The sequence below is a fragment of the Beta vulgaris genome, chromosome 9 (genome assembly GCF_026745355.1).
Source record: "Beta vulgaris subsp. vulgaris cultivar EL10 chromosome 9, EL10.2, whole genome shotgun sequence".
Classification (NCBI taxonomy): domain Eukaryota; kingdom Viridiplantae; phylum Streptophyta; class Magnoliopsida; order Caryophyllales; family Amaranthaceae; genus Beta; species Beta vulgaris.
In genome coordinates this window covers 45,847,811-45,862,761 of record NC_079210.1, presented here as the reverse complement: position 1 = coordinate 45,862,761, position 14,951 = coordinate 45,847,811, and the positions used below count along the sequence as shown (strand labels likewise).

The following is a 14,951-nucleotide window of genomic DNA, read 5'->3' as shown; positions in this document are numbered from 1 at the left end:
GAACTGCATTTTAACTTCTACCTAAGTTATTCCTTTTATTTAGGAGGGCCTGAAAGAGTAAAAGGAAGAAAAAATGTTGCTAAAGAACATTTGAGAAAAAAGAAAGAGTAAGAAAAAGAAAGAAAGATTGAAAGGTAGATTATAGTAAGAAAAATGTTTTCGCACGCATCGCGTGCATATAAGACTAGTTTCATTTAAGACAACACATAGGCGACACCAAAAAATAGAAAAAAGAATGAAAAAACTAGGGAGATAACTAACTATTTCATTTGAACGAAAAAAGGGGGAAAAGTATGTAGGACATTTAAATTACAAATTAGTTTTTTGGAAAAACAAAATATAAAACAATTTTTCTATCCAATTAATTTCATTTTCTACTTCACATGCTATCAAACGCTATTGCACGCATTGCGTGTATGTAAGGCTGGTATCCTTGAATATGACCCAATCTTGAGGAAGAGTTTGTCTCATGTTTGGAAGTTACATTCTCATTTGCAAAGGAAGAAAAACATACTTCTATTAGCAAAGCTTTTGCCTTTCTGAGTGCTTTTTAATATAAAATTGTTTAGGATACATGTGTACCAAGACCAAAAACTTGCTCTAATTGGCATAGCTTTTGCTATTTTATCAGTGCTTTTCAATATAAAATATTTTAGGTTGCTTTCACAGTTTATTCAAAACCCTTAAGACCTTAACTGCTCCCTAAGTGGGTTACCTCTCTTTTTTCTTACTGGATGCGTCGTCTCTGCAATTCAACTGCAACTACAATTTCATAATAATGACGACTTCACAAGCAATGAATCTAAAGATACATATCTTGGCACTATTTGAGTGTTGTAAAGCTGTTCATGGACTATTTTCTGGAAAAATCACTTTGATAGAGTATAAATCTATTCCTGGGGCCTCAACCATCAACTTAAATTTTTGGTTGAGTTGGTCCTTTGACATGGTATCAAGAGCCCGCGTCACAAAAAGGTCACGGGTTCGAATCTCATCCACCCCCTTTCTCAGTGGAATATTTTGACACACTTGCATTGTGAATGTGTGCTGTTAATGTTGTCAATTGTCTATCAGATCTGTAAGGAAACTATTGTTCTTCTTGTAGTGTGTTATGTAACTTCTTGTGTCAATTCTATTGACTTGTTTGGTAGGCGATATTCAAAGGTTTTAGTAGTACATAACTTGCAATGTATCTGTTGTTTTTTAAGAAAAACGTGTTGATGTCTATGGGAATGCTCTTGTAGAGCTCTAATTCTGTGTTTTGTTTATATGTTTACGTTACACTTATCGGTGGTAATGAAATTATAAGATTTTATAATTAAAAAAAAGACATGTTTAGAGGTGGACAATTATTATCGCATGGATCCTTCTCACAAAGTATTTGCAAATTTATTATTATTATAATAATTTATTATGTCTATCAAATGAATAGGCTATACTGATTTTACTAAATTAATGAAAGGTTAGTTCAATTCAGACAAATTCAGTTAATTTTATGAAAATTCAATTTAGTTAGTTTCTTTTTGCAATTTTAATTCAATTCAGTGCAATTTAGTTCAGTTTAGGAAAATTCAGTATAGTTCAAACACAATTAAGTTTAGCTTACAAAGTCTAATAGTAAGGAGGTGTAATATTTATCTAGGAAATGATATTATATGGGAAAGTTTATGGTAATGTAGAGATAACCGTGTTATGTCACAATAGACAAAGTAAGTTAAAACAAAACAAAGTTCAATATGATAGAATCAACTATAAAAAATTTTGAATAAGAGAAAAAAAAATTCCCTTGTTCTGGATCCTTCAAAAACAAAAAAGTAAGACAAAAAATAGTTTAATTTTCAATTCACCATGACACCAATATTTGCATTATGTAAATATTACTTGAACTTTTGATACACAATGCAGAATTTATATTTCCTCCATTTTAAAAATAGTGAAATGATTCTCTCTTATATATATAAGAGCTTTTGAGATAAGCGTTTATTTCAGAACAAAGGAAGTATACTTTATACTATTAAACATAGCTCAAAATATGAATCATTTTTAAAATTCATAGTGTAAATGTGGTCACGGTTAACATAATCTTAGACACATCAGTATACTGTATACACATGGGATGTATGTAAAGCAATAAGAAAGTTGAGGAGCAATGTATGAGGGTGATGCACGACCCCCTTAGACGACCCAATATCCTTCAATGAAGAGAAGAACTTAATTTATTGATTCAAGAAGAAGAATTAGAAATTAAAAAGCTATAAACATATCCCTTACGGTTTTACAATGAAATACACAAAAGCCAATATACATGTAAATGTATTCCAAAAAACTACCTTGTTGTGACAGATACAATTAAAGAACAAAAAATTGAAGAACAACACAATGACTTAACGTTGTTCACTAATAATGTTTTAGTTACCTCCACATGGACAACTAATTTTATGTCTTGGTATAGAGAGAGCCACAAGAGGAAATGATGTAGACGAGATTTGATCCCAGATCTTGGGCACCACCTCCCAAAACCTTAACCAATTAAGCTAGTTACCATCCACAGACGAACTGATATTATTAGTTTGGGAGAGACTACGGATTAGAAAATTAATTAATTATCTAAAAGAGAGAGTGTCTATATATACATAACACTCCCGTGCTTGGTTAAACCTAACGCCAAATAATTCAAGACATATTTTAACATCTCCATTACAAGGATAATTAATGAAGTTTTATTAAAAACAAGATACTAAATTCTAGTAATACAAAAGAAATAAAGGCTTGTGCAAAAGAAAATTAAGGTTTTTGTAAAGAGATCAAGAATAGGAAGGAGCTGAGGGAGGCTGCTCCCTCCTTAAATTATTTGGCGCAAATATTTCAATAGCATAGGTCAAGTCTTAAAGTTCATATGGAAAAAAGTAGTCCCTTAACTCTTGACTATTATTATTATCAGTTCATACTTATTATATAACTCACAACAATGCTTGCTAGTACGTAGCTTACACCTGAAGAAAAACACACAAACAAGAAGAAAATAAAGAAGAGAAACACAATCTAGATAGAGTGATGGATGTGACAGTAGTTCTGACACTGGTAGAGATTCTACTGCAATTGCTGAAATCTCCCATTGCAGAAGAAATTCAATCTGTTTGTTGTTACAAATCCCAGCTGCATAAACTTAAGTCCACCATGTCCACCATCCGAGCTCTACTCCTCGACGCTGAGCAGCAGGTGAGACAGCAACTTCAGCTCAGTCACACCCTACAAGACAAGCTTGAGAGGCTGAAGGAGGCTGTCTATCAAGGCGATGACTTATTCGATGAGATCGCTACTCTTGCTCAGCGCAAGAAGCTCATGCCTGGTAACAATGCAAAGAAAGAGGTACAACTTTTCTTCTCTCGCTTTAATCAGCTTCTTTCTGCTTTCAAAATGTGTCGCGAAAGCAGAAAGATCAGAGAGATATTAGATGATATTGCTAGAGATCATCATGACTTTGGTGCAATGCATCATGTTGCTCTTGAGGCAAACCTGGTGAGAATGAGAAATAACCCGAGAGAAACTCATTCTTATATATGCGAAGAAGATGTGATTATTGGGAGGGAAAGAGATAAGAGGATAGTTAAAGATATCATACTAGACACTAGTTTAGAGGAGGATGTTTCTTTTATAAGCATAGTTGGGATTGGAGGGCTCGGAAAGACAACTCTTGCTCAACTTGTTTATAATGATGAGAGCATTATGAGAGAATTTCCATTGAAGATTTGGGTTTATGTCTCTCATGATTTCAATGTCAAAGCGCTTCTTGGTGAAATCCTTGCAGTTGTAACCAATAAGCAGTCTGATCTAGGTGGCCTGACAATGGACGCGCTCCAGAGGAATCTTAGGCAAGAACTTGATGGTAAGAAGTACCTGCTTGTTTTGGATGACATTTGGAATGAGGATTGGGAAGAGTGGCGTAAAATGAGAAATTTGTTGATTCGAGGTGGGAGGGGTAGCAGAGTTATAGTGACTACTCGGTCTAGGGAGGTGGCGAAAATTGTAGGAAGCCACTTGATATATGAACTAGAGGCCCTTTCAGATGAAGACTCTTGGAATTTGTTTGAGAGAATGACACTTGAATCAGGGCAACATCAGATAGAGAGGGAATATGTTGATGTTGCAAAAGAAATTGTTCGAAAGTGTGCCAATAATCCACTTGCATTAAGGGTCATTGGAAGTCTTTTTCGAGGACAGGGTGAGAGTAGATGGCGATATGTGAAAAACACAGACTTATTGGCAAACTCAATACCAGATAAGATCAATGGAATAATACCTGTGTTGAAGATTAGTTACATATATCTGCCATTTTATTTGAAGAGATGCTTCAGTTACTGCGCTATATTCCCCAAGAACCACAAGATTATCAAGGATGATCTAATTGGTTTTTGGATGGCACAAGGTTTCATTATGCCATTAGATGGCGAGAGTTTTGAAGATGCTGGTGAAGAGTACTTTATGAATTTGCTGCAAAGGTGCTTCTTCCAAAACGTGGAACGAGCTGATAGTGGCGAAATTATATCATGTAAAATGCATGATTTGATTCATGATGTAGCTAAAGAAGTCGCATCAAACGAGATCTATAACGCAAGTTATTTCACTAAGAAAACTCGCCATGCGTTCCTTGATAATGCTGATCAATCCAAAACTATGTGCCGCAATTTCACCAAAATGAAAAGATTGCGCACTTATTTATGGACGTCCTCCTGTCCAACGTCGTCTTCTTTTGATTGGCTTTTGAAAATGAGATATTTAAGAGTTTTGAAACTGTATTGTTCTGTAAAGTTGTCAAGTGTGATAGGTGAGTTGATGCATCTAAGATATCTTGATCTATCTAACAATAATCTACTTTCTACTCTTCCCTTGTCTATAACTCAGCTTTACAATTTGCAAACATTAAAGTTGCGGTATTGTAGGAGTCTAAAACAATTACCAAAAGACTTTAGCAAATTAGTGAATTTGAGGCATCTAGATATATTTAATTGTTGGAGTTTGACACATATGCCTCTAGGATTGAGTAGTATGACTTGTTTGCATAAGCTAACAAGGTTTGTAGTAGGTGAAGCTAATTATGCAGGTTGTTGGATTGGAGACTTGAAACATCTCAATAATCTCAGAGGCGCCATGGAAATCAAGGTGAATAGAGGTTGTTCATGTAATGTAATAGATCAAGTTAGTGATGGAGGGTATATGATAAACAAGCCAAATCTGAGGGAGCTCAATATATACTGGGATCCTTATGATGAAGAGGATTACGCGAGTGATGATGAAAGTGGGGGAGATAATGCAAAAGCATTGCTGCAAGCCTTGCAACCCCACCCTAATCTCAAGATGTTGCGCTTGTTTTACTATCCTGAAGTAAGGTTCCCTAGTTGGTGGGGATCATCAATGAAGCTCGAAATGTGTCTCCCCAATCTTGTTGAGATACAACTTGGTAAGTGTAGACGGTTGAAGCATCTTCCATTGATGAGCCAATTGCGTAATTTGAAATTCCTTCGAATTGATTGTGTGAGGGAATTGAAGTACATGGAGAGTACTAGTCACAACAGCAGCAGCAGCAACAGAAACAACAGTAGCAGCAGCATCAGCAGGAGCAATAGTAGTAATAGTAGAGATGGGGATGAGCTTGTGTTCTTTCCATCCCTCGAATTACTTGAGCTTGAAGACTTACCAAAGTTGAAAGGGTGGTGGGAATTACCCCTATCACATTCATATTCATTCCCTCGACTTTCGACTATGCGAATAGAAAAATGTCCTCACATGACAACTTTTCCTCTGTGTCCCAAACTAGAGGAATTGGTGCTGTGGAATGTCAATGGAGCACTCGGCCCTATTATGACGAGGTCGAGTACTGATGTACTGGCTTCCTCCTCCAGTTGGGGAACACTAAGGACGGTGAAGATAAACAATGTGAGAAGTCTTGATTCTCTGCCTATGGAGTCTATGCAGCGCCTTTCGTATTTGGAGATAAAGGATGACCATAATTTTGAGAGATTGACAACAGGGAATGTGCTCCAAAACAGTCATATGTGCGCTCTTCAATCCCCTGTAGTTTCATTACAACGCGCAATGTGGGAGCATTTCACTGCGCTGAAGACTCTAAAATTGAGCAACCTTTCAAATTTGGAGTTAAATGATGATGACACTTATGCTGATATGCCTTGGAGATGCCTTGCTCACAATCTTTTTTCCTTGGAATTAAGATACTTACCAAAGCTGGTGAAGCTTCCAAGAGGAATGCACCACTTGAATGCCCTCCATTCCCTTCAAATTTCACACTGTGATCATTTTCAGGAGTTGCCAACTTGGATAAATTGCTTATCATCACTCTATTCCCTTCAAGTTTTGAATTGCTCGGGATTCGAAGTACTACCGGAAGAGATCCGTCACCTCACCTCTTTAAGGGAACTGAACTTACGACATTGTTCGTCGGAGTTGAAGGATAGATGTCAGAAACCAGCTGGTGTAGACTGGCCTAAAATCCAACATATCCCCCTCATTGACATCTAAAGAACGAACTTTGCGTGGATTATTACAATCATATATTTGCAAAATTAATCAAAAGGATTGCTCAATCAGAGAAGCATAGTTCTTAGATTCTAGTCATTGGCATCTGCAATTCTGCAGCTTGTTATTAGAATGCTGATTCACGTAGCTTTTGGAAAGAAAGATTTCCCTGTACTAAATCTAAGATTACAAAGTTGACTAAAGTATGAAGTATGTTGTAAAGAAGATTCGTGAATACTGTTTCACTCTCATAGAGCTCAACCTTTCTGTTTCCCAGTTAAGAGTTAAAATAACAAGAAACTATTCATTCACAAATTTTGCAGTTGGCCATATATCAATTGCATCCTTCCCATCAAGTCTTAGCTTTTTCTCTGTTTCAGGCACTATATGCATAATTGGATGCGCTCGACTAGGGGATTGCTCATATACGCCTTGTTGCTTGTTTGACGGTTGGGAGAGATGAACGTGAAAAACATGAAGTTCTAAATTGCTGCTGTCATCAGGAACAATTTAACACAGTGATATAGATGCAAGAGCTTTTTATTTCATTGAATGAGAAGCAGAGAGAATTACATTCCTGAAACTTGCTTATATAAGCTATTTTACACATTTTAAAGGGAACAAAAAAATGACATGATATTACAATATAACCACATCAGTGATCTTTCTCAAATAATACAAAAAGCATATAAAAAGCAATTGCCGATCATTTGATGTCGAGTTGCAAGCTTACTCCATGGCGTGAATGTGAATTGGCTGAAAAGAAGCATGTGTTTGGGTATTAAATTAGTAAATAATGAGCAAGTCAAGCCTACAAGTTAACAGCAGAATCTGGTGAACTGGTTGTGCTCGGTTTCCCATTTTCAGTCTTCGGACTGCTTCCGTTGCTAATCAAGTCTAGGCCATAGACGTGACCCATCTTCTTACGCTTAGTTTCAAGATATCTCTTATTCTCCATGGTTATCGGAGTGACAAGAGGCACTCTCCCAGTCACAGCAAGACCATAACCCTTGAGCCCTATGTATTTTGCTGGGTTGTTTGTCATAAGCTTCATTGTCCTAACCCCCAAATCCCTCAATATCTGCATTCAGCCACAAGTTTAATTAGCTCAATACAACATTCAAACCAAGCAATGTGCTCAAAGAAAAAAACTTTTTAAACTGATCAGAGCTATCCTGATTCAAGCTTGGTGGTCTCGGCAGATTTTTCTTTTCCCTACATTTTGTGTTTCTTTTGGAGATTTTCGGGCCATTTTGGTCTCTGGGCTACTCAGGCCAGCCTAATTTTATTAAATTATGGCAGAATTCATCGGGAAATCCACCCACTTATATGGACTATAATACTCACTGGAAACAATAATCTTTCAATTGTTTTTCTCATTGGGTATTTTCTACTGACTGGGTAGACAGTAGATGTAGCTTTGTTCAAATTGATCAACCTTACTTATTAAGGCATCTTAGAGGTAATGACCTATTAATACTTGAAAAGCCTGGGGAGCTAGTATGAGAATAAGCGAAGAAATCAAAATAGTTATAGGTTAAAAGGGGGTAAGGTTTACTACCTGGGCACCAATTCCATACTCTCTTGAGTCAACAGGCAATCCCAGTTCTTCGTTGGCTTCAACAGTATCACGACCATCATCTTGCAGATTATATGCACGAAGCTTATGGCCTAAGCCAATTCCCCTGCCTTCATGCCCACGAAGGTAGACCAACACTCCCCTACCAGCAGCCTCTATCTGCTTCATTGCAAGCGCAAGCTGGTTTCCGCAGTCACATCTGGCTGAACCAAATATGTCTCCTGTAAGGCATTCTGAATGAACTCTTACTAGGATATCCTGTCCATCCCCTATGTCTCCCTGATTATATGGAAAAAAAAAAAAAGATAATAAATATATAAATCAATCACAGATACAGAAAGCTTAATCAATGCAAAGGTTTCTTGACCAAAAATGTAGCCAACGCTCATTTTATCTAGCAAAAGATTAACAACCAGAGAAAAGACAGAGCACCTAGTCTTCTTTTAACACAATTTTTTCCTCTATGAACTCTGTATCTAGGTGAATGTAATTCAGAGAGAAAATTGAGATCTAATTATCCAACAAGGGAAAAAAAGAAAGGTTATATCATAATCAACCAGATCAAAAATCACTCACCTTAACCATTGCAATATGCTCTATGTTATCCAGAAATGACCTGTAACAGTAAGCTGTGAAAGGCCCCCACATTGTAGGGATCCTTGCAGCAGAAGAACGTTCTATTAATAAGGCTCTTTTTCTTCGGTACCTGCAAATTACAATACCAGTCAAACATCTAACCAGATAACTAAAGTATAAAACTACCATTCTGCTCTAAATAAAGAAAAGGAAAGAGGAGCACATTTTCTTGTTCAAGTTCCCTTATATGAGGGAGAGAACTGTTCTAAGACTCCGTAATTCACATAAAGAAAATGGAAAGACAGAAAACAAAACAAGCTAAAAACTTATTAAACAAGAGAACAAGGACTAAAGAAATAGGTATTAAGTGATCGTCCCCATTCTCAGAAAGTGAACCTTAACACTAACTTTTTGGCAGAATACTAGTATTTGACCACACCGTCAAACGAAAAAAAGGCAAAATCAGTTTAAAAAACTAAAAAAAAAAATCTATGTTTCTGACCACTTACACAGTTGAAGTGAATCCTTCATGAAAAAGTGACGCATAGCTAATGGGGTGAAAAGCTGAAGAAAAGACTTGCAAGCAGAGAAAGCGTATTGTGTATACAAGTTATTGGCATTGAAAAGTTCCGAGAAATTTACCAAAACAGAATAAAATCGCATCAACATGCTAATGATTGTATATTATATTCAAAGAAAAATCAAATATTGTCCAAGATGAAATCTAATAGGAGTAGTTAAGAGAATGAAGGAGACTACAGAATATGTGGAAGCAGTATGAAAAGCAAGTTTGTGTAGGGATCCAATTGGAAACCTTACCAGAAAGCTGAACTTCACCACCTCAAAGATTTAACGGAATTTAACACTATTGAGATTCCCAAGAGTGATATGACGCCTTACCTAGTTCCCACAGGTAAGCATACTGGATAGAGGAATTGCACACCTACTTCTTTCGCCACAAGTACAACCGGAAAATTTGAAAATGACTCTTAAGTCATACGGTTACTGTTATTAGAAGTTGTTAGCAACCTAAAGGTTCCAGAGGCTATTTCCACACAAGACCAAAATAAACAAATGAATTAAGATTCTTAAGTCCAACTGTAAACCCTTAACCCCCAAAGACAATAGATATCCCATTTCCCAGAGAAACTTCCACCAGCTCCAGTGTGTACAAATATCCAACTACTAGTACAGGCTGTACAGCAGCCTACTAACTTGAAGATTCGGAGAAATTATAATTCAGATATGAGTTCCATCCTGCATATATAGCGTCCTCTTCTATATATGAGTTTTATGTTTCTTTCTAATAGCTCTCACTAGATGAATTCTTGACTCTAGGTGCATTAGTATTTTCTACTTTTTTTTCTTGATAGAAGAGACTGTGACCTTGCTTATATTTACTAATCATCTGATCTTGTCTCCAACAAAAAATTTGGTAAAGAGCAAAGTACTTTGCTCTGCGCTCACTGCATGGCTGTATCCTATCCTCAGCATACAAGTCTACCTATACATACATTTAAGAAACCTTAAAGTCTGAATTCACTATTTAACCTCAGCCTCTAACATGTATGAAATGTCATTGTTCCTTATTTGTATAAGAAAAAAGTAAAAAGGGAAGCAAGGAAATGTTTTAGATGAGAAAAATGTGACTAAATACCTTATTAGATCTGCAATGGATACTATCTTGAGGTTTTCCTTCTGTGCAAATTCACGAAGCCTGGGCAATCTAGCCATTGAACCATCATCATCCACAATCTCACAAATAACTGCAACAGGATTTAATCCAGCTAGCATGGCAAAATCGACAGAAGCTTCAGTGTGTCCAGCTCTCTTCAGAACACCACCCTCTCTATACTTCAATGGAAATATATGGCCAGGGCGGTTAAAGTCCTCGGGCTTGGAGTCCATCGATGCCAAGGCCTTTACGGTAGTTGCCCTATCATGAGCTGACACACCGGTGGTCGTACCATGTTTCGCATCCTACAGATTTCATATTGCTTTAGTCAAGCCAACAGTACATAGCCAAGAGGAAGAAATTAATTCAACAATCATTCTTTACCATGTTGAAACACATTACATACCACTGTAACTGTGAATGCAGTGCAAAGCTTGTCCTCATTGTCTTTGCTTGCCACCATTAGAGGCAATTGTAACCTCTGTAGATCATCTTCTTTCATGCTGACACACACAATCCCAGTTCCATACTTCACAAAGAAGGCCATAGCCTCAGGTGTTGCTAACTCTGCAGCCATTATCAGATCTCCTTCATTTTCCCTATCTTCATCATCTACAACAATCACAATCTGCAACATCACCATGGTAACAAAAAACAACATTTAATCAGCATGTCCTACAATATCCTATCATATGAACTGCCTTAACCAGCACACTGACTTCTATATATACACACACATAACGCGACCAACCTTTCCTTGACGAACATCTTCAATAGCCTCAGCAATGGAAGCAAAACCTGGAGTTGGGCGATCCAAATCACACTCATCATTATCGATTGCAAAGCCCACAGATGTAGGTGCAGTATCCGCAGAAAGTGCCCCCAAAGCTACAACATCGGCTTGCATCTCAACTCCATGTGATTGATCTTTGTTGAGAGCAGTTTGACCCAACATACCATTGTTGCTAGAGTAAGACAAGAGGTCACCTTCTCCAGAAACAAGAGCAGCCCTAGTTCTAAATTTGCCCTTGAATTTGCCCAATGATTTGCTTCCTAAACAAACCATTGATACATTTGATTTCAATCCTCCAGCCAAACTTAGCTTTGTTCCATGCAATCCATTCCACGAGTCATTGTTTAAGCTAGCTCTGCATTAAGTAAAATCCATCCTCAAAATTCCATAATTGACAAGGATCCAATCTATAGCCTATATACAAATTCTACATCTTAAACATGAACATTAGCTAACCATCTTAGCTGCATTCGTCTTACAAGAGTATCTACCAATTTTTCTTCCTTTGTAACATTAAAAAGCTAGAAGCTTGAATCAAATTCAAAGAAAAAAAAAATTCAAAAGCATGTACAGTACATGACAACGCAAGTTAACTTGATCATTGGAATTTATTCATTGCTTATAAGTTAATTTCATCTTCATCACTAAAACTGATTTCACAATTATCTAATTTGTTAGTTCCTAAAACTTGACTACCAGAAATTTAAAGCTAGAATCTTTCTTCAATAAATTCCCACCAAAACTCATTTACTAAATCAACCAATTTCAACCATGAATTGTGCAATTTCCAATATCCCCACAACCAAATCATACATAGAAACCCTCCATTAAAATAAAAAATCCCAGTAATCCAAACATGAAAAGAACACAAAATCAGAAGAAAAAAAAACGGCAAAAAAAAAGTTAGACAAACCCAGAAAAGCTTAAAGCTAAAAATCAAAAACCCACAAAAATTTCAATGCTGAAACAACAAAAAAGGAAGAAACCCATCAAATCCAAGTGCCCAATGAAAGAAAGAAAGAAAAAGAAAACATACTGTGAATTGCATAGAGCAGCAGAAGCAGGAGAGAGATAGACAGAAGACATGATTGATTGAGGACGAAGCAGGCGAAAAGTAGTTGTATTGTAAATTGGAAGTTAGATTAAAAATTTAAGGTTGAGTTTATATTTATGTTCTAATCTTCTTGGTATATATAGGTGTGTTGTGTTTGAGAAAGATTTGGTAAAGTATAAGATTACAGAAGAGAAGTGGAGAAAAAAAAGAGGGTAAAGAAGAAACAACGACGAAAAGGCATGGGTCAGAACAAGTGGCGTTTACTCGCGCGGTGATGCAAGCATATGCGAGATCTGATGCGTTAAGAGTTACTCCTAAGACTCAAATCAGTTAGTACATCATGATTCATGACCAGTCTAGATTCTGATGAAACTACTGGATTCAGCTCGGGCCTCGGATAAGTTCCCTAAAGCCTACCCAACCTAATTAATTTACCTAATTGTAGAAAGAAAGGGGACTTCAAATTTACCTATTTATCTACGGATATGGGACATATTGACCAGGTGTACTTGAAAATTAAGGCTTCTTCTCTTCGGCATAAAACAGCTGAATTGACCTAAACAGAGCTATGAAGGCATGTAATATTAATATACACTAGAAGAAAATATTGTTGCCGCTCCCTTCCCCCTCTCTCTATCTCTTTCTCTCTAAACCCTAGCCTCTCTTACCCTTTCTCATCAGTTAGAGGGCTGCCATGGATGAAAACATCCATGGTATGGTAAGCCCCTCTCCCTTTTTTATTTTCAGTTTTTATTTTTGTTGAATAAATTAGTATTTTTTTATGGGATTTTTTTAATACTCTCTGCTGTGGAAATCTCCTTCTCCCCTATGGGAGTTGTGAGTATGTTTTTTTTGTTTTTAGGTATGAGAAATTGTTCTCATTGGTTGAAGTTCGAGACTCAACATGAAGGTATTGGAACCTCGGATGCGGTAAACATGGCTCGATCAAGATTGTTCTTCCCAAACTATGTCAGAATGATAGACTTCCTCATCAATAACTGTTTGATTCAGCAAATACAAGGGGGTTGCGTTGTATTGCTCGATTTGGTTCATTGTAGTTTTTTCGAAGACGAATTCGATTCAACCTTGTTTGATTGTATCTTGTTTTTCTTTAATATCTATTGTAGATGTCGTTTGGCCTTCAATTAATGAAATTTCTCCTTCAAAAAAAAAAAACTGAACAGAGCTGAACTAAACTGAACTGACTGAATTGAATTAGATTGAATGTAATAAATATATAATTAATATTTAAACAATGATAATATAAATATTAAATAATTATTATAATGATAAGTAATAATAATGAATAATAATAATATTTTTGGATATTTTTAAATGATAGTTATAAATAAATAATATTAATAATCATAAATTAATAATAATAATCATAATTAATGATAATAATGATAATTAATGATAATTATTTTATGTTATTTGTATTAATATATTAATACTTGATGATGATAATTAATACTTGATGATGATTATATAACAACAGTATCTAAGAAGTAAATTAATATTACTATTTTAATAATTAGATTTAATAATATAATAATATTTAGTAATAAATATAATGATTGGGTCGGACCACGCAAAATTACATCATAACCCGTTTTGACACGATTTGATTGGTTTATGGGCTAAAAAACGTGAGTTTATTTGTGTTTTTGACCTAAACCATGTTCCTCCTAATAATAATAGTAATAATAATGAGTAAAGCTATAATAAATAAAATAATATATAAAAATAATAATAATTAATAATAATAATATAAAAATAAATAATAATAATAATATTTAACAAAATGGTTATAAAAGAATTGAGCTAAGCTAAGCTGAGCTGAACTGAGCTGAACTGAGCTAAACTGAACTGAACTGAACTAAAAGCTAGGGAGAATATACCCTAAAAAGTAAATACTCCTTTTGTTTTATAATATAGTATTTACGTCTTTATTTTATGGGAATTAATTAAGGACAATGACATAAGTAGTAGGATGTATCAAGAAACATATAGAGCTCATGACTATATACGATTAATTGTTTTTTTTATTTTTTTGATTAGGAAAGATAATTGGTCTGAAGATCAACCCCTATTAGGCTGCTACTAGCCTGCAAGGCACACATCGGATGAAGATTTGAACTCTGCCCTGGAATTCGAGATGGTACTCCACTGAGCTACCACCTCTTCCTCATACGATTAATTATTATTATTATTATTATTATTATTATTATTATTATTATTATTATTATTATTATTATTATTATTATTATTATTATTATTATTATATCACTTACAAATTACAATATTATATTACGTGAATTTTTTCAATGTTTTAAAACATACCAGAAAAAAAGTTTTAATTTAACAGTATATTCTACTAGCTTAATGTTATTTAATAACTTAGAAATACTTGATTGGTATATATGTAATGTTCTTTAAAGGGATTTTGTGAAAGAGATTAAAAAAAAAGTCAATGCCAAATTTTATGTGGGAGATAATTGACCACAAAAATATCATTCGAAATTTAGACAAATTACTCCTTAGCTATATTAGTTAAAATATTACTACCTCCGTTTTCTAAAAATCTTCCTTGTTACTGTTCCTACAGATACCAAGGAGGATCCACTTATGTGGGGGTGTGGGCCTGTGGGGTGGGTAAAGTAGGAGAGATAAAGGGGTTAAGATATATAAACAAATAAAAAGGGTTAAAGTAGGAGAGAGAAAAGGATTAAAATTGAATTAA

The 14,951-nt window shown here is 35.3% G+C and overlaps 2 protein-coding genes across 2 annotated transcripts; one reads left to right on the top strand and one right to left on the bottom strand.

The window, feature by feature from the left end:
- Positions 1 to 2,980: 2,980 nt before the first annotated feature.
- On the top strand, positions 2,981 to 6,534 carry LOC104904230 (putative disease resistance protein RGA3). The gene has a single exon (XM_010692427.4). The coding sequence runs from the start codon at positions 3,055 to 3,057 to the stop codon at positions 6,532 to 6,534; it is 3,480 nt and encodes a 1,159-aa protein (XP_010690729.3). The 5' UTR covers positions 2,981 to 3,054.
- Positions 6,535 to 7,055: 521 nt separating this feature from the next.
- On the bottom strand, positions 7,056 to 12,480 carry LOC104904060 (bifunctional riboflavin biosynthesis protein RIBA 1, chloroplastic). Its single transcript, XM_010692235.4, has 7 exons — positions 12,191 to 12,480; positions 11,113 to 11,509; positions 10,768 to 10,989; positions 10,344 to 10,666; positions 8,687 to 8,816; positions 8,093 to 8,389; positions 7,056 to 7,612 (listed from the first exon to the last, which is right to left on the bottom strand). The coding sequence occupies exons 1-7, from the start codon at positions 12,238 to 12,240 to the stop codon at positions 7,343 to 7,345; spliced, it is 1,689 nt and encodes a 562-aa protein (XP_010690537.1). The 5' UTR covers positions 12,241 to 12,480; the 3' UTR covers positions 7,056 to 7,342.
- Positions 12,481 to 14,951: the final 2,471 nt, after the last annotated feature.